This window comes from Jaculus jaculus, chromosome 3, assembly GCF_020740685.1.
Source record: "Jaculus jaculus isolate mJacJac1 chromosome 3, mJacJac1.mat.Y.cur, whole genome shotgun sequence".
Classification (NCBI taxonomy): domain Eukaryota; kingdom Metazoa; phylum Chordata; class Mammalia; order Rodentia; family Dipodidae; genus Jaculus; species Jaculus jaculus.
Genome location: NC_059104.1, coordinates 110,489,398 through 110,509,217, shown reverse-complemented (window position 1 = coordinate 110,509,217; position 19,820 = coordinate 110,489,398). Strand labels below are relative to the sequence as shown.

General features: G+C 34.3%; 1 protein-coding gene across 1 annotated transcript in view; it reads right to left on the bottom strand.

The window, feature by feature from the left end:
* Nucleotides 1-476: 476 nt before the first annotated feature.
* The window catches only part of Gucy1a2 (guanylate cyclase 1 soluble subunit alpha 2), a 334,364-nt gene continuing 315,020 nt past the window's right edge, over nt 477-19,820 (bottom strand). The window contains exons 8-9 of the mRNA XM_045145037.1: nt 14,045-14,402; nt 477-8,564 (exon numbers count right to left, since the gene is read on the bottom strand). Coding sequence (XP_045000972.1) covers nt 14,195-14,402 — 208 coding nt within the window. The 3' untranslated portion in view covers nt 477-8,564; nt 14,045-14,194. The remainder of the gene's footprint in view (nt 8,565-14,044; nt 14,403-19,820) is intronic.

Here is a 19,820-nt window from a genome sequence, read left to right as displayed (position 1 = left end):
CACACATGTCTGTAACTTGACTCCTGTGAACAGTTGAGACAGAAGACTTACTGGGGCTCTCTGATCAGCCAATCTGACTTAAATTAAAAGCAAAAAACAACAAAAACACAATAGCTTCAGGGTCAATGATTCTCTGTCTCATGGAAATAAAGCAGGAGGGCAATAGAGTGGGGCAACCAAGATTTTCCTCTGGTCTCCACGTGGGTGTGCACAGTGTGTGTAACAGACATACACACCATGCCATGTACACACCATACCAAACATGTTAAACACACCATCGAGCGAATATTAAAATTCAAAGTTAGCCATGCCTAATATTTTTTCAGCATCAACTTCAATCACATAAATAATGCACTGGAAACACTTCATACACCAGGCATATGTTCTCTTAGGTTGTCATTGATGCTGGTTCATATCCTTAAGTTCCCATTTATTGACAGTATGGAAATATAACATGTTAAAAATAATTTGTAGACTACTTTTTGGGTATGGTTTATTGGTTTAAATATTTTATAAGTGACAGATTGAATTTTAAGGTAAATAAATGCATGATGCTCAACAGACAGTTTTGTCATGAATTATGTAAATATAACACACAACTATTTTTTTCCACTTTGAGAAGAACCTCAGGTGTCTGTCATTCATTTTGTTTTCATATACAAATTCACCTTGTCCTGTAGTCTGTAAATACAATGACTAGTGCATCATGACACATGCTATATACATTGTGCATACTTTAGAATAATCACAAACAGAATAAGCAAATAAGTAAAAAGTGGTGCTACATGAAGAACAAAGAAGACACAGTAGAGGTTAAAAATCTTATCAAGTACTTATGTACTTTTACATGAGGCATGTTTTATCATTTTAATGAGAATTTTTTCCTGTAAACCAATACTACTGAATTAAAAAAAATAAAATATAATATGAAACACCAAATGAACTCTTTTAAAATTAATGGTACATATTAAACATATGCATTCATTAAAAAAACAATTAAGAAATAGCTTGACATTTCAAAATGTATGTAATCTAACCATGCCCTACATGTATATTGGTATGTTTATTTGGCATTTTTGATGACATTATAATTTCAGTTTGTGATAACCAGATTTTTTTAAAGAAATGATTCACAAAGTATAATTGGATAGTATATTAAAATAGCAGATGTACAATATTATTTACAGCAAGCCAAGCCAAAAAATTTTGACCCATGAAATTATAGCAAATCAATTGACCAAATGTTAAAATACTTCAGATATCTGGTTAATTAAAAACAACCCCATGCACAGGAAGCTAATGGAAGCCTAGTATTATAAGTACATATGTTTATTAGTATTGGAAACCTACTTATTAATAGCTGGGGCCCCAATGTTTGCAGGAAGTGCATGGCTATCTATTTATGCACTGAAATGAGCAGAGTATGTTTGATATTGTAAGTACTGTCTGGAGATAAAAAGACCTGCTGGTTTTTTGAGTGGCAACTCACAGTTAACTTGTCTGAATTCAGGCAGGATGATTTTGAATGAAGGGTGGAATGAATTATATAGGGTATTTACTTAGTTGGTAAATTTTAAAAGCATAATGAAACAGTTTGTCACTTTACCACCAAAGATGTAGCATAATTGTAAGCAACTGTTATAAGTCTTTAGACCCTCAAGAAGATTTCTTTTTCTAAATGAAAAAAAAGTTCATCTAACTCTTTCAAAAAAATCAGAAAATATTTCTTTCCATGGGCTCTTTTGTTCTTGAACATCTCCTGACTTTACGAGTAGTCATCACATTGTGATAATAGGCAACAGTGAAATATGAGAAAAATGGGACTTTCCATCACAGTTATTCGAATTTGATCTCAATCTTCCTGTCTCCCTCCTCTAGCTATATTTCCCCTACTTTATAATCACTTTAAAAACATTTCCTTAAAGAAATTAAAAAATAAAGGCAATGAAAGTCCCACTTACTGAGATTCTGAATAGGAATACTCTGAATAACATTAGGATTGACAACAATTTTGAGACACTTTCTCAATGAAGAAAATCAGAAGAAAGAAAGAATTAGTACCTTCTCAGATTTCATTGTATGAGGTGACTGCCTACTATGTTCTTTTTACAGTTTCAAAATGGGGGCTAGGGTAAATAAGAGCTGAACAATTGTTCCCTTTTGGAGTTTTAAATTTTTCTTTATTTTGTATGTCCTTTCTTTTTTTAAAAAGTAGTATGAGTTTATGATTTCTGATGTGTGTAACGGATAAGTCTAAATAAAAACAAGAATCCTATTTAAAAGGTTGCAGCTGGGGCTGCGGGTCTGTGGGAGAGCACTTTGTAGGGTACACAAGGTCCTGGGTTCCATTCCCAGCATCAGAAAAACATATTCACTCATTGTTACATATTTTTCCAGGTAGAGAAGTTAAATAATATTTCTATATCATTTCTTATTAAGGAACACAAACAAACCTACACCAGGAAGAGGAATCTTGTCAAGGGATTTAAAGATAAGTGAATGCGTTAACATAACATACCAACAGAATAACGCTTTCAATTTTTGAGAACTAAAGACTTTAACAGACTTGCACAAATGTTGAGGGATGTTTCCTAAAATTTCTGCCTTCTTCATTATTATTCTTTTATTAAGATAGTTGCTTCATTTTCCTTTCAAAAATCAAATGATGTACTAGAAATTATTTAATTTTCCCTGATAAATAAGTGACTTTGCTTTGGGATGTATAAATAATTGGTCTCAGGCTTAGTGATTAAAGTACTTGCTTGCAAACCCAAAAGACCCACGTTCTTTTCCCCAGCACCCATGCAAGCTGAATACACAAGGTGGCACCTGCATCTGCAGTTTGCTTGCAGTGTTTGAAGGTCCTGGCACACCCATTCTCCCTCTGTATCAACCTCCTTGTCTCTCACAATTAAATATGATAAATTTAAGAAATAAAAAGAATCTCTTGGTAAAATATAAAATGATCAAAGTTGTCTTTTGTACATAATTCCTTGATAATTTACTATTTTTCTAGTGAGTAGGTCAAAATCTTGGTTAAAAACACCTATGTTCAATAGCTAAAACCTCAAAGGCTATGAAATATATCACATGTTGCTTTTTCATATATTGGCCATATAAACTCCATAACAATTTTTTTTAATTTTCCTATTTAATTTAATTAATTTATTTGACAGAGAAAGGGGGGGAGATAGAATGGGCATGCCAGGGCCTCTAGCAACTGCAGATAAACTCCACATGTGTGCATCTGGCTAACGTGGATCCTGGGGAATTGAACCTAGGTTCTTTGGCTTTGTGGGCAAACACCTTAACAGTTTACGCCATCCCTCCAGACCCATTACAATGCTTTTAGCCCCTTCACAAAGAACCAAAAGCCCTATACCATCCCAATCTAATTTACAGGGCGATATCCAGGAAGTATGACATCATATCTATCTAAGAAGTCAGTAAAGTCAAGTTGCATCGGATATGCTCATCATACTGAAAGTAGTTTTCAGAAAAAAAAAAATGCACAAAAAAGCTGCTTTTCTATTTTAAACTTTAGCAGTGTGGGTTCCAAGTTAAAGAAAAACAACACTGACTTACTTGACAATAAAAGTTTTTCTATGTGAAGAATTTTTAGGGGCGATACATAGGAGATTGTCCAAAAAGAATGACCCTAGTATTTATTGAGAAAATGTTTAAATTTGAAGAACAAAATATGTTTTTATAGACTCCTCTTTCTTGTAATTGTCAAAGCCTCTAGCCATGAAGTTCTCTGAGTTCACCTCTATCCCCAGATGACCTTTTTACATGCTTGCCTTCACCTTAGCTCACAAGTCCACAATATGTTCCATAATGTGAAAATGGAAAAAGAGAGGCTCAAAGAGTGAAATAGTATTTCCATGTATCTTAAAAACACTAGCAAGAAGTAGAGATAGAAAAGAGAATGGGAGGGAGGGAGGAAAGAAGGAAGAATGGAAGAAGGGACAAAGGAAGGGGTGAATGACATAAAGAGGAGCTAACAATGTTAGCAAGCTGCAAAAGACAAATCAGCTTACTGCACTTGATATCCACATAAATGACCACTTCTTGTGACTTCTGCTGAGTCTCATTTGGAAGTGATACAAGCTCTACGCACATCCAAATTATAGCCATGGTTAATATTTTGATTTCTACCTAGCTTCTCATTAGCATGAAGGCTATATTAATGTTTCAGTAGATTATGAAGCAAATATTGTTGAAACTTAGTACCAAATTTTCTAAACATAAAACAAATGCTGTTCTGGTGTACATACACAATGTGAGGTGTTCTCTTAGTACTTTTGAGCATTCATTCTGATTTAAACATGTTTGTTATGTCCATTGCTTGCTTTACCAAACTTTTAACAGGCTGAGTCTTATTAAAATTTCACCATGTTTTAGTGAGTATGACTACTGTGCTTGAAAATAGACTGTAATGAATTATCCACAGCAATATTTTCAGCTTTCTCCTAGGTTAACAATGGTGGAATGCAGACATAATTTTAATGTAAGCAAAGATTGCCCTTTGTCTTTTGATTTTCCTTACATCTTGATTTCTTTTTATTGCCCTCAGGCTGAATAAAACTAAATATTTTCATATATGCTCATAAAATTCATAACCTTTTATAGTCAGATAATCATTTGTATTTTGGTAGAATAATTTTTAGCATAGAATAAAGAAGTGTTTTAAGTAGCAACAGAGAAAGCAATGAACTACCATTATTCCAGGAAACCAAGTTACATAACAAATGGAAAGGCCAGATTTTACAAGTGCCTGGTGACACTCTTGAAACAAATTAAAAAGAAAGGACTAGTCATTTTGGTTGCTATCCACTGATAATTATCATTATACAACAGTAAACATTACGGATTTTTTCCTAAAATTTTCCTTGAATTATTTTAGCTAATGACACAATCCTACAGTTTATCTAGACCTTCTTTGGCTAGAGGTAGATGAACCAACAGAGATAGTTTGTTGCCTCTGAAAATACTTTCTAGTCAAAGACTAAAAAACCTTTTTATCTGTGCATTCAGTATAACCTAAGGTTAGACTTTGATTTCAATGTGGTCATTTATACAAATACATTTCTGAGAGAAGCTTTCATGTTATTGATAAAGCAGTTGGCTACCTCAATATGTTGCTTCACTTTTTAGATACTTTTTAACTTAAAATGCTCAGCAAAAAAAAGAGGAAATTTTAGGGGATTATTTCCAAATGTACTGATCCAGTGTCAGAAGAATGACACCTCCGTTAGCTTTGGTAGTAACAATGAGTACATCAGAAGGCTTCCTGGAAAGCAGTAAAAGTAGAACTGCTCTAAGAATTCCTGCTTCATGGTCAGTCAGAAGTGATGTAGAAATACCTATACTTGTTATTTAAATGATTTGTTCATAGTTGGCATTGGCTTTGAGTTTAGTTTGAGATGTATGTGGTACCTTTAGCTATATCCTACTGTGAACAAGCTATATATACTACTATTATACTGCTATCATTAATCTTTATATTATTTAAAATGGTTAAATGTTTTAAGACCAACAGTATTGTCACATTTTAGGAAGGTGGTTCAATGCTACAATTTGTAAGTTGATCTTATTTATGACATTTTCTACATGTTCTGTTTTGTAACAAATGGAAAACATGAAGGCAAAAACTTATTGAAATGGAATAGTTAGAATAGAGTATAACAATTAGGTGGTATCACCTAAAACTTGAGAATTGATGCATTTATTAATTTCATTTTAAATCTAAGACTGGGTTTTAGATAGTAGTAAATTGAGCACAATAAATCTTTATCTTGAATTATTTCAAAAACTGATAATTCTGGTTAAAATTTGGATGAGACATTGTTTACTCATCTTACATCTTGTGTTCTAAATAAATTACACATAAATTAACTGGTTAAATACAAATTGAAAAAAACTTCCCACTGTTGAGTGATTATCTGACTACTTTTAATATTGAAAGACAGAGACTTCATCTTTCTCACAGAACATCATCAAATGCTACAAGGGTCCTCCTGACAGCTCTGGCAACCTGAAACACTGCAGAAGAGAAATGGAACTAGGCATTTTCTTTTCTGAAGTTAAGAACTTGCTTTGTTAGAAAACAAAGCTCAATTTGAGAAGAGTCCAAATAAGAATATGGAATATGATATAGGTTCAGAAATGACATTAGAGGCTGTAGGCTATAAAATATTTCCTAGTCTTTGTGATTAAACGTTCCAGTAAGCAAATGATGCAATGTCTATAACATCAGGAAAAAATAATACATAATACCAAATAGTCTTCACTGAATGTTAGCTCTGCCAAGCATTTGTAAAAAGGAAAATATTTTGTTTTAATATCATTTGCCCACTGAATATTTTCTTTTGTGCTACTTTTAGCTGGCTTTTATTAATATATGGCAGAGCTGGTATTTGGCCTTCTTTGTTCCTGGAATCCAGATGTACTGACACTTTAATTTACCTTTATCATTGTAACCCAGATTAGTTCTATCTGTCACCTTCAGAGAGCAGTTATTTATAGCTCTGTGAGTGTCTCCTGGAGAGGTATAGCTGCTATAAAGCTGGTGCTTCTTCCTTATGTGTCTGAACATGGCTGGTGGGGAATTTTGTTTTTACCTTTTTTTCATTTTGTGTTTTTCTCTTTTCTTTTTTAAAACAAGAGTACAAGCTAGTCAAATAAATTATTTGGTTTTCACTATATCAGAAGTGTCTACAGTGAAAGCTGCTTTTACTTCAAGAGTATCTATACCTTTGGTGGGAGGGAGAATCAAATCTCTTTGCTCAATATCTTCTAACATCCCCTCTCAATCTACCCTGTACATCAGGCCTCTTGTCCCATATTGGATAATTGACAGGCAGCAGGATGCAAGGGACTGTTGTGAGAAAGTGAGGGGATAGGAAAGAGAAATTTTGCACATTTCTGTTTTTATTCCAGTTACTACTTCTTTGTCCTATACTGACTTAATAACATTTTATAAACCATAGTAGCATGTGTTTAAAGGAATCACTTCTTTATCTCCGAATAGTAAAAAGGCCACCAAGGAAGACTGGTAATAAATGACTGGTTTGCAAGTGAGAGAGATAGAGAGACAGAGAATCCAAAACATAAACAAGCTTGTCATTCATCCTCTCTCTCCCTCCAACCTCTCGTGCTATCAAATAATAAACAATACTGCTTTGGTCTATTATTAAAAATGATCTTATTGGAAACTAGCTGCATTAACCACAATGAATAATAAATTCAGTTAATATCATAGGTTTAAATTAAGTGCTTCCATTATTTAGTCACACTTAAATAAACTGATATATTAAGGATTCAAGCATGCAATAAGTAAGAAAAGATAAATGTGGTGATTTAGCAATTGTGTCTGATTGTGATAGTGTTGTTTATCAAATGGTTACAGGAGCATGTTGAATTTTTGTATGGCTAATGGAAAAGTAAAGGTAAGATAAGCAAACAAACTCACCATTATAACAATGATCAGATACATTAGAGGAGAGACACTAATAAGAGCAGCATGTATTTAGATGCTGAGGGTTCAGGCTCATATGATTAATAATAACTTGATGTTTAGACATTGTTTCTTATAATGTAGGTTGGTTAGCTGTCTTTACCTGTAACCCTAACACACTAATATAAACGATGTGCAAGTAAGTATAACTATTAATTGACTGTTTGGTTAAGATTACAGTTTCAGGAAATTAATACATGAATTCTTCAGTTGGAAATTTGTAAGACTTAGTGTCACTTCAATATTACCATGCATTTTTTGGAAATTGATAATTAAACTATGATAACTTCCATTGAATCATATTCTAAAATCAAAATATTACTACATTTACTAAACATTTGGGAACTCTTACTGGGAATAGTCACACATCTCTTTTTTCTTCAATCTTTTAAGATCTTACCAAACCAGCATTTGAATTAATTTGTCCCAAGACCCACGAATATTCCTGCTAGTCTCTCTCTGTCATCTCTTCCAGACTACAGCTCCCAATTCATTCATCCTTAATTTGTTCATAACTGATATATACCACAAGAATACAAAGTTTGGGCAATCTTAGAAACATGAATCTCTTTGAGGGAAATAGAAATCATAAGATATTTTAAAATCATATGCTAGTCTGGTGGAAACATAATACTTGCATGTCTACAAATGAATAAGGTTGGGTATGGATTGGGTATGCTATTTGCTCAAATATTTTCATCATTTACTGCTCATTTTTGATACAAAATAGGGAGTATCTTTAAAAAGTCCATTCCACCTATATTATTGCTTTTATAAAACATGCCTATATTTCCCCAAATGTTTAATGAAGTGCACGAAAGTGCAAGTTATATATGGCATCATCAACCATGGCTTGAATTATTGCTTGAAAGGGTTTTATAAAGTATTGCTAAGAAGTCACTTACACGGGTGTACAATGTGAAAAGTACGAAGTGAGACTGCATATTACATTGGTGTCTTTCCATAACATGAAGATCAAAGTTTTCAGAAGTAAGGCTGCCATTTCAACATTTGCTTCTGTGTCCTCAAGTTCATAGTGTATACCCTGGTGGTGAGAATCAGCAAATGTAATGTACTGCACAGCTCTGGCAGTAACTCAAAAACATCTAATATGCCTAATAGCCCTATAGTAAACAATATTCATTCCTCAAGCTTATCATTGTTGATTTCTGTCTCTAATCACTCTAAAGACTCATGCTCAAAAACCAGGTTATAAATTTGAAACCAAATAGGAAATTAAAATTTATAAACAAAAACATAATTTGAAGCCCAGAGTGCTTAAAATTTCAAAATAATGGTATATGAAACAATCTATTGCTGTATCAGTCAACTTTTATTGCATTCTAGTAAGTTGAATTCTTTGCATACTTTAATCATTATCATATCTTTCTGGATGTCCACATGACCTAGAGTTATTTTTTAAATATAATTTCCTGGGCTCTACCTAAGACCTGCTGAATTAAGTCTGTGAAGGAAAAACCCAGGAATTTGTATTCTTAAAAATCCTTTGGCTATTCTTATGGACCCAGCCAGACACTTCCAAGCAGGTCAACTGAACCATTGAGCTGGGCCATTTCTTAAAAAGAATGGAAAAGCAATGACGTGTTTGACTCAAACTATGTATAATCTGTTCACAACATGTTAGAACAAATAAAAACATTAGTTCTTTTCATGTCCAAGTCCTCTAGTAAAATGTCATTCCTTTTAGTCATATAGACTCTATCCAATAAACACATGTGCATACACAAGTTAAGAACATTCATTATTTTACAAAAAAACTATTTTATAGGATGAAACTAGTGATTTTCTTCCTGTGTTAGAAATGCAATAATGATTTTATTTTAATGAAAGGAAAGGGAACAAAAAGGTGGCCAGTCATAAAATTTAAGTTTCAATTGTTTGAATCAAGTGTGAGGAAGGAATTTTGCCCACTATCTCTACATATTCTGAAAAAATTATGTTAATTTGGATATAATATCAGTATCTGCTCTTCATTCACCACCATGAGGATGCTGAAACTGAATCAATTCTAGGTCACTTTACCAGGTAACAACAAAGCTTCTTCTGTCATGTTGACAAAACTTATGTGTAAGTTAAACCAGTTGGTTGTGAGTTAGGTGTCTTCTCATAAGAGTTGCCCATAAAACCATCATGCCGACTGGACTATATTAAATTGCATAAGGTGTCTTGGAGTTATCTCTCATAAGGATGACTTACAGAAGCCTCTAAAATGACATTATTTTATAGTTGTAGGACTATAATAACAGAAGTAAATAAGCTAAGATGGGAGATTGGTTCAAGGACTTCAGTTTCTAGACTTTCTAGCAGAATAGCATTTGGTGTCACCCAATTATACGTTGTCATGTATAATTAATTCCAAAAGAAAAGTCATAGAAGTCATGTGCTTGGACTTATATTATATATTAAAGAAAGAGTATAAGAAAGTACAGCATCAGCAATACCACCACAGGCCTACAAGGTTAGCCATTGTTATGTGAGCCCCATAATATAGGGATTCATCTACCTGGACCAGGCACAAGCAACTCTTTTGAGGACATGTCTAGTACAGAAGTGAAGAGTGAATAATGTTTGGCTAGTGTGTTGGGCTTCAAGAGGTGAGATCATTCCTAATGATATCGTGGGGGAAGCGAGTGTTAAAGTTAATCAGTGCCTTCCTCAAGGAAATGACAAGACAGAAAGTCATATCTAGGCTGACTTTCTATATAACACTTGCTTGTTATAACTTGTCCTAACCATTCAGAACACCTGTCTTAGCCACTCAAGAACCCAAACCATCTACAACACTTGCTTTAGCTAGTCAAGAACCCAAGGAGCTTTCAACAATCCTACTGAATGATGGCCACAGTCTTGAAGTCCCTCTTAGTACTTCATAGCTTCAGACCTAGTAGTACTTCACTCAGTAGCAACAAAATTCTGTACAGAACACAGAGGTTGGTAGTTTTGAAAAATCTTTGTGACTTTACCTTTTTATTTCTATAGATTTACTTTTGCTTTATTGCTGGAATTCTTTCAAAGAGTTTGCAAATTTAAAAGCCAGGCTACAGTTATAAAGAGGATTTTGTTAAGTTGCAATTGTCCAATTTTTTGCTTTGCTTTTCACGAATTGGCACAGACTTTTCCTCTTTCCCATTGTGATACTGTTCCTTGACACTATTGTCACAGAATAAGAAAGAATTGTGAAACCATGAGAGTGAACACACAAAGTGCTGAATCTTCAGCCCATTTTTCAGTCCTAGGTCTTGGGTTTTATCTCAGAGTCATTTGTCATGGTTCCCTGAACTTCACAGTTAATCAGGCATTGAAAGGCAAACCCAAAATAATCTAAAATATAATAGAAAAGATGAATAGAGAGGCAGATTTCAGACAGTTGAGTCACAGGTAGCCTTCACTGCATTGCACAGCTAGGAAACCCAACTGGGTTTCAAAGACATATTCTTTTTTTTTTTTTTATGACCATGGACACCTATTTAATAACGTCCACAAACAGACCTAGGCAAAAAGATTTGAGTACATATTTGTGCATTATTCTTGGTTAGCTTATTAATTTATTTGTACATGGTAGTTTTCTGACTTCAAAATTATTCTGTTATCATTGGGAAGTGATGATACTTGTTGGATAGTTACAAAAAGTCCTCTCTAATATAGATAAGCAAAAACTATTAAGACAGGGGTTCTATAAATGCCAAGTTATACTTTAAGTCATTCCTTTTAGAGTGGGTTAACCACATTACACCAATTTAAGATCACTTGCTTTCCAGCAGGATAGCATTTAAATGATTATTAATCTTCCATACTAAAGTGCATGTTGTTCCTAAGAGTTGTATGTAAATGAGAATGAATATAAATAATAGTTTAAAAAAGACCAACTACCACCTCATTGTTATAGTTACTAAGGTAGGGCGTATGGGCTGCATTGTGAAAGACAAATACAAATGCAATGCCTCTTCACAGATTCAATTTTTTGCAACCATACCAGAATGAAAAAAGCATTTTAGAAGTACCTTGCAAACATATATAACATATATACTAACAGTGTAATTGTAGTTGTCAACTATAGTAGGTTGGGAAAGATGATAACAGATTAGGCTGTTTCCTCAGACAATATATTTAGATTATAGTGCTTGAACAAAATAGTTTAAATACTGTCTGTTATTGTATAATACATTTCTGGCATGTTCTTTAATGTGAAATTTGTGCGTATAAATGGCTATTTCCTCTCTACATAAAACAATATAAACTAATACAGAATTCATGATTATTTTAATAAACTGAGAGTATATTCACTTGAGCCCTATCACCAATTACTGATGGTTTTAAAATACATATTTTTTAAAATAGATTTTCTTAAGTGCACAGAAAATAACTATGTGCTAGAATTGTTACTGAGATGAATCTTTACAAAATGCAAGAAATAGATTGTATGAATCCTGGGAGTTTTTTTTTTTAAGTTTTATGGTTATAGAACATATTCTTTATCAAGTGTGTATTAATTAACTATGTCATAATAGACATTAAGTTATTACACAAAATAGACATAAATGATCTCAATGAGTATGGCTCTTTCCTCACACTCTGCTGTAAGGAAACCCCCAGTGTTGGACAGATATTTTCTAACATCTGCATGGGGACTAAGATGCTTCTCGGTTATTCTATCCACACTCCCTGGAAACCACCTCCTATCCATTGTGAAAGAGCTGGGTTCATATCACAGTCACCTGGACACATTTCTGTATAATTGTCTTCATGACAGTACCCCAGCCTCAGCCCAGCCTCTAGTGGATATCCTGCCCCTCTAGCCATGGAGTTAAAACAGAGACCTAGTCTCAGTTAAGAGAGTACAGGAAGGACTTAGAGAGCTGAGGGTCTATGTGCTGGATTCTGCACAGAAAAACTCAAATTGTAAAAGACATCACAATTACAAGTTCTTTGCAATATATTAATAATTTTTTCTAGTTACAAATTTAGAGAACTTAAAAACATTAATTAACCCCCACAGACTACATTGGAAATTACTTAATGTACACCTTTGCTGAGGTGTGCCTTAATAAAATAATATAGTCAAAATTCCAGAATGGCAAAGAAATATATTTAGTAGACATAGGTGCCAATGAGTATACATATAAGAGTAAGAGAATGGCCACTCTAGGGTTTCAAGATAGCAAACATTTCCAGGTCATTAAACTCGATAGAAATTTAGGCTTTATATCTGATCCCAAATAGAAAAACTCAGACACACTGTACTCCTAATTTGAGTGTGAGCCCATAATAATATTTTCATGCAGTGTTGATTACTCAAAACAAGTATTTTATTTTAGTTGCACATGCAATGGAAACATCTCACTATATAGGGTGACTACTAGTTCTGAAGGGCTGACCTACTCTTATTGATGAAGTGATTTACTGAATTAAAAGCCGCATCAGTCAAATTGCTTAACAACAGACTTTTGAAAAATCTCAGAGCCATAAAATTCAGGGTTTCCCTTGTTTTGTAATAAAAATTATTCTTGGAAAATGCCCTGACACCTCTTTGTCAGTAATACAAGTTTCAGAAATTTGCTTCTGAGAATTGTAGTCAGTTCTTGGAAGGTAACAGTAGGAGAGAGACAGGAAGCATTGACACAGGATGCTATTTACTAGAATGCAGTTTAAAGTTGCAAACACTACTTATTAATTATAAATTCTAACTGGTAAGGGTCCAAAGTAGCAGAGCATTTTGTTCTAACTTATATGTGCTAGAAGATGGGAAAAGATCTTTCCTTAATCTTTGTGCAGATATAGCTACTACTAGAAATTTCCATTTCCTTTGTAGTCCATGCGACATTAATTAAATCTAATAAATGTGTTTACAAAGCAGACATAAAATGCTTCCTCAGCAGCTGAAAGCCTTGGTTATAGGTACTCCAAGTCCAAGCACTAATTTTCCTAAATAAATGAAACTATATTAGATTAGTAGGCTAGCATCATATAATATGCCATCAATATAGTAGCAGAGTCTGGAAATCTAATTATGTTGTGTGAAATGCAATTGTTTAGAAGAGATATGTATAAAAATAGGTAATATCCCTAAAATATTTTTGCTGAAGTTATAGTTCTTCCTGCTTGGAAGTCTACCACGTCACCATGATATATGTATGAAATGTCTGTTCAGAAAAAAGGAAATTAGAAAATATCCCTCACCTATCAGTTCACTAAATGTAGGAATATATACTCAAAACTGGCTCAAAAAAAGTGGTACAAATATGGAAGGAAAGATATCTATATGGGTGACAAACAAGAAAACAGAGGCTATTTATTGGCTAGTTTTGAAAGTGGACCTGTACTTGTAATTAAAATACATACATACATACATACATATATATATATGTATACATATATATATATATGTATACATACATATATATATGTTATAATATATATGACCAAAACCACTCAGATGGATGGATTCATCTTATATTCCCCCCCCCACCCTCCAGTTTTTTTTTTTAATTAACAGCAGTCACCCACCTTTCTAAGGATTATTGCCTGACATTACCACAGATTCCACTGCTTGTTCTCAACAACAAATTGGAAGAGAAGCATCTTTTCCTACACTCCTGTCGAGACCCATGTTCTGGGCTTGTGCTTTTTGGAGGAGTCTTTGATCTATAGCAGGTCTCAGAGGCTGGTCTCCCGAAGGAACATGGTGCCAATGTTGTAGGAAACCTTTTTTATTCTTGATGAAGACAGAGAAGGCTTCGGCTGCTTTGGACCAGTCCTTAGTTCCAGGAAGTAGCAGACACCAGGGATTTCCTTTGGAAAGTTGTCTGGAAGCTCTTCACGGGACCGAGGAATAAATGTGAAACCTTCTTCTCGTTTTAGTAATCTAAAAAAAAAACAAAGTGAATAATGTGAATGAAATAGCAAGAGAAATAAAAATAAATGGACAGAAACTTTAAAGACTTAAAGAGTCGATTCCACAACTGTGTTCACCCTATTCACCCTAACACTGATTTCTTTTCATGGACAGGACTCTGAATACTAAGACATGACTCAAAGAATATCACTCTGTGTTATAATAATGACAGGAGAAAGCTGCTCATGATATTACTTGAAAATATTAAACTTTTATTTCTTCCTCATTATTTGTTTGAAAAATATTTGTTCATAATTGACCTTATTTTCCTAAACAAAGGCTAAGAAAAATGAATAATACAAGGCTTTATCTCAAATCTACGGGATTTAGCTTGTCTGTTTTGAAAACCTGTCCAAATTCTGGGCTTTCTTTTTATGATAAATAAGCCTTAACTATGTGTCCTGTCTGCCTAACACAAAACAAGGATTTATCTTCATAGAGTATTACATGATTCCACATATCTGTTATATCAGGCTACTGATTTCTTGTAATAATTTCTTTACCAGCATTTATTAGCCGAAAATCTTGACTTCTCCTTTCCAGTCATATTTAGAGGCTCTTTTTCAGAACACTGACATTGGAGGAGAGTTATTCTTTAAACTTTGCTACGTTCCACAAAAGATTCCGTTTAATATTCATATCTAAAGATATGGACTAACAATTCAATTTAATTAAGCTACTCTTTATGAACTATTTCATATTTTTAAGTAAACCTACTGGATACTTTGTTTATGTAATAAGTAAAAGAACCTAAGAATCTCACAAATTGGTCAACAGAGATGGAAACAGACAATAAAAGACAAAGAAAGCCTCTCTCTAAATCATCAAAACATAGGATATTATGAAAGAGAAGGAATGCCTTAAGAAAACTTGGTACACAAAAATGAATGTGGAGAGTTGCAGAAGTTTAGGAGAGGACATCGTTCTGCAATGGGAGGACCACAGAGATTTTGGAGATGATATATTACTTTAAGAAGTGCTGAATTTCAACATGGAATTATGCAGAACTGACTAAAGAGTTCAGAAACAAGAAAACTGTGAACATTATTAACAACTTTTCCAACCATTTGACAGATAACATAACAGGGCAGAGTAATAGTGAGAGTCAGGTTGGTTAGGACAAACTTTGAATCCCTATACAAAAATGTAGACTTTATTTGGAAGATGTATGGGAGAGGAATCATTTTTTTCCCCAAAATAACCACATAAGGCATCATTATAAGTCAAATTTCTATTAACTGCAGCTCCATAATGCCTTCTAGGAGATGGGTAGGAAAAAGGAACCACTGTAACAATGAGTACTAAAAGAAAGGATGCATGAAATTATAATATCCTTATACCAACTATGATGATCATAGTTGAGAAGGACAAAATTACTCCTTCTCAAATTTCCTACTCTAAGCAAAATATTATGTGACAAAAATACTTAACAGTATTAATAATTGTTATGATATGAGGAACCCAAGCTTATCTCTATGAACCAGATTTATATAATTGCTAGATTATATAAGGCCAATTTTAATGATTAGCCTTAAATATCACACAATAATTATATTAATCATTATATTAATTTGGGATATCAGTCTTTGATAAGTCTATACCATTAGACCACAGGAACTCACCTAAAGCTACAGCTGAAAATACTCTTATTTATGGAAGGTGGAATTCAGAATTAGTATGAGTAGTTTGCTCAAGAAAACACCAAGCAAGCTATGGCCATGTCATGGACACTACATCTGTTAACTTTGAGTTAAACTAAGCCAGACAATCATTAATAAAGGAAATGTAAGATAGTTTTCCATGACAGAAGAGCTGAACTGAAATATGGTGGAGGCATTAGGGGCAATTAGGATGAAACTTATCAGTATTGTTTGCTTTCTTTTCATTTGCACAGATGTTCATTTTATTTAGATAGAATACATAATCAGTTTCTTCAGAAGCAACATGTAAACTTCCCCAAATAGTAGTTTAAATCAGCAGTAAATCTCACAGTTATATTGTTCATCTCTAAAAGAACAGTCATTGGTATACACTATGTGGATATTTGGGTATACAATATGTAGGCACCCATCAGTGATGTCAGTCAATCTCCAGACATTTGTTTACTACTTGTGGCATGTGAAGAGAGTCCTCTGAATGGAGGAAAGTAAATGAGGCTAAACAGGATAAGTTAGTGAAATTTCAAAGGAAGAAACCAACCAAACCAATTAGTAATGCATGGAAGTATATGATATATTCAATAACAAAATTCATGATATAAAGAAATTCCTCAGGATGAAGGAACAATAAGTGTGAAGTTTAGATCAAGAATAAAAAGCAAGAGTTCCTCACTCAGACAGTGTGTGGGTAGGCTCAGTGTTCTGGAGGGAGTAGGCCAGACACATTTCAGGGCTCCTCCCTCCTCCCTGTTCAGAATTCCTTCCCTGGACAATATGTGGGCAGGTGTCACTATCTACAGTGAGTAGACCAGACCTCTGGGATCCTCCCACCTCCCCAGTCTGGATTGCCTGCCCTGGTCTGTGTCCTGGAGGGCACAGCAAAAAGTAAGCCAGATCCCTGTTCCTTTGCTCCTTGTAGTCCCCTAGTATAGGTAGGTCCCATTGTGCCTTGCTCAGGGAGGCGTGGCCCCTGTGTGAGCTGTGGAATAAGGCCTTTGACAAAATACAATGCCACTTCATGATCAAAACACTGGAAAGAATAGGCATGGAGGATTTATATCTCAACACAATAAAGGCTATATATAAAGCTCCCAAAGCCCAAATAATACTTAATATGGAAAACCTCAAGGAGTTCCCACTGAGATCAGGAACATGACAGGGATGCCCACTCTCAACACTGCTCTTCAACATAGTACTAGAAGTATTAGCCCAAGAAATAAGACAGGAGAAAGAAATTAAAGGGATTCAAATTGGAAAGTTAACTCTATTTGAAGATGATATCATCCTATATATAAGAGACATGAATGAAAGTCTCCATCCCAAAATTTCTAAAGGTGATAAATTCCTTCAGCAAAGTGGCAGAATACAAAATTAATGCACTTAAATCAGGAGCTTTTCTACATGCAAAAGAAACAAAGACAGAGAAAGAAATCAGTGATGCTGTCCAATTTTCAATAGCAACAACAACAACAAAATACCTTGGAATAACACTAACAAATAAGTGAAGGAACAATACAATGAAAACATTAAAACACTCAAGAAAGAAATAGAGGAGGATTTGAGAAGATGGAATGACCTCCATGTTCCTGGATAGGTAGAGTTAATATTGTGAAAATGGCAATTCCACCAAAAGCAATAGAGTGAGTTAACACAATACCAATAAAAATACCAGCAGTATTCCTCACAGAGATTGAAAAAAAAAGTTCTCAAAATTCATATGGAATGGCAGAAGTCCTCAGATATCCAAACATATCCTCAGCAAAAGAAACATTTCTGGTGGTATCACCATACCTGATCTATAGCTATATTATAAAGTCATAGTGACAAAAATATTACTGGCATTAAAACAAAAGTATAAAGCAATGGAGAAGAATTGAAGACCGAGACCTTAGGACAATCAACTACAGCTTCTTGATCTTTGACAAAAAAGAAAACATCTTCAACAAATGTTATTGAACAAATGGGATGATCATATGTAGATAAATGAAATTAGAACCACTCATTTTGCCATACACAAAAAATCAAGTCCAAATGGATTACAGACATCATTATAAGACCTGAAACTCTTCAACTACTGGAAGAAACATACAAAGCATTTACCATGATATAGGACTTCCTGAACATAACCCCAGTAGCCAAGGAAGTTAAGCAAGCACTCAACCAATGGGATCTCATGAGGCTAATAAGCTTTTGCACAGATAAACAAACCATAAGCAGAGCCAATAAGTTACCCACTGAATGGGAGAAAATCTTTGCCAGCTATGCCACTGGCAGAAACTTAATATATGGAATCTACAAAGAACTCAAAAACTGCACAATGAAAAACCAAACCACCCACCCAAAAAGTTGGGCAGAGAACTAAATAGGGAATTCTCAGAGGAATAATTACAAATGGCTAACACACACTTAAGAAGATATGTTACCAATCTGACTGTATTCACTGAGTATAAAACTAATTGATAAAAACTTTTTTTAAAAAAGATGTTCAAGCCAGGCATGGTGGTGCATGCCTTAATCCCAACACTCAAGAGGCAGAGGTAGGAGGATCGCTGTGAGTTTGAGGTCACTGTGAGACTACATAGTGAATTCCAGGTTATCCTGGGCTAGAGTGAGACCCTATCTCAAAAAAACAAACAAGAACAACAACAACAAAAGATGTCCAACATTCCTAACCATTAGGGAAATGAAAATTAAAACAACTATGAGATTTCACCTTACCCAGTAAGGATAGCAAGCATTTAAAAAAAAAATCAAATGAAAACAAATGTTGGCAAGGGTGTATAAAAAATATGAACACTTATTTACTGTTGGTGGCAATGTAAGTTGGTACAACCACTGTGAAAATCAATTTGGAGACTTCTGAAAAGGAATATAAAGTTACCAGCAAGTCCTGTTATTCCCTTACTGGGCATTTAACCTAAAATCTCCACATCTCCGTTCAGAGATATTTGATCAACCATGTTTCTAGCTGCTCAATGTATAATAGCTAAAAACTGGAATTAACCCAGGTGCCCCTCATTGGATGAATAGATTACCAAGAATGTGGTATATCTATATGATAAAATTCTACTCAGCAGTAAGAAAAAAATGACACATTGAAATTTGTAGAAAAATGGTTTGAATTTGGAACAGATCATTCTAAGGGAAATCACACAATCACAGAAAGACAACCATTGCATGTTCTCACTCATCTGCAATTCCTGACCTGGATCAGCCCAAGTTGCTGACATAACTGTATAGCATCTTGAGGCTTGGACAATAAGGAGGGTAGGACGTGGGGTAAGGGTAAGGGCATGGGGGGGATACAAAATTGAACCCAAATTGATCTGGTACCATAGAATACTATATCTTGGAAGTCAGACTAAAAGGTCGAACCCTCAAGAAGACCTAAGAGGGAGCACCTTAACCAAAAGGCCCTGGAGAAAGTGAGATAAAACCGAACCGCAAATTTCTTCTGTTTCTCTTTCTTCTCAGGCTTTCTTTTCTCTTGGCACTTCCTATAATTCCCTGTGCTAGGATGAGTTCTACATTCACAATGAGCTTTTGATCAGAGAGACCTACTAGGTCTCCCAAAACAAATAAGAGACTTTTGTCAGAGTATGTGGTTCCTCACTAAAGGTTAATGGTAAAACCCTATGGCTAAAGACACCAAATGCTGTTGGCATGGACCATGGAGAATCCTGGTTGGAACCAGAGGAGAGCCAGTCCTCAGACAATTTTGGCTTGTGTA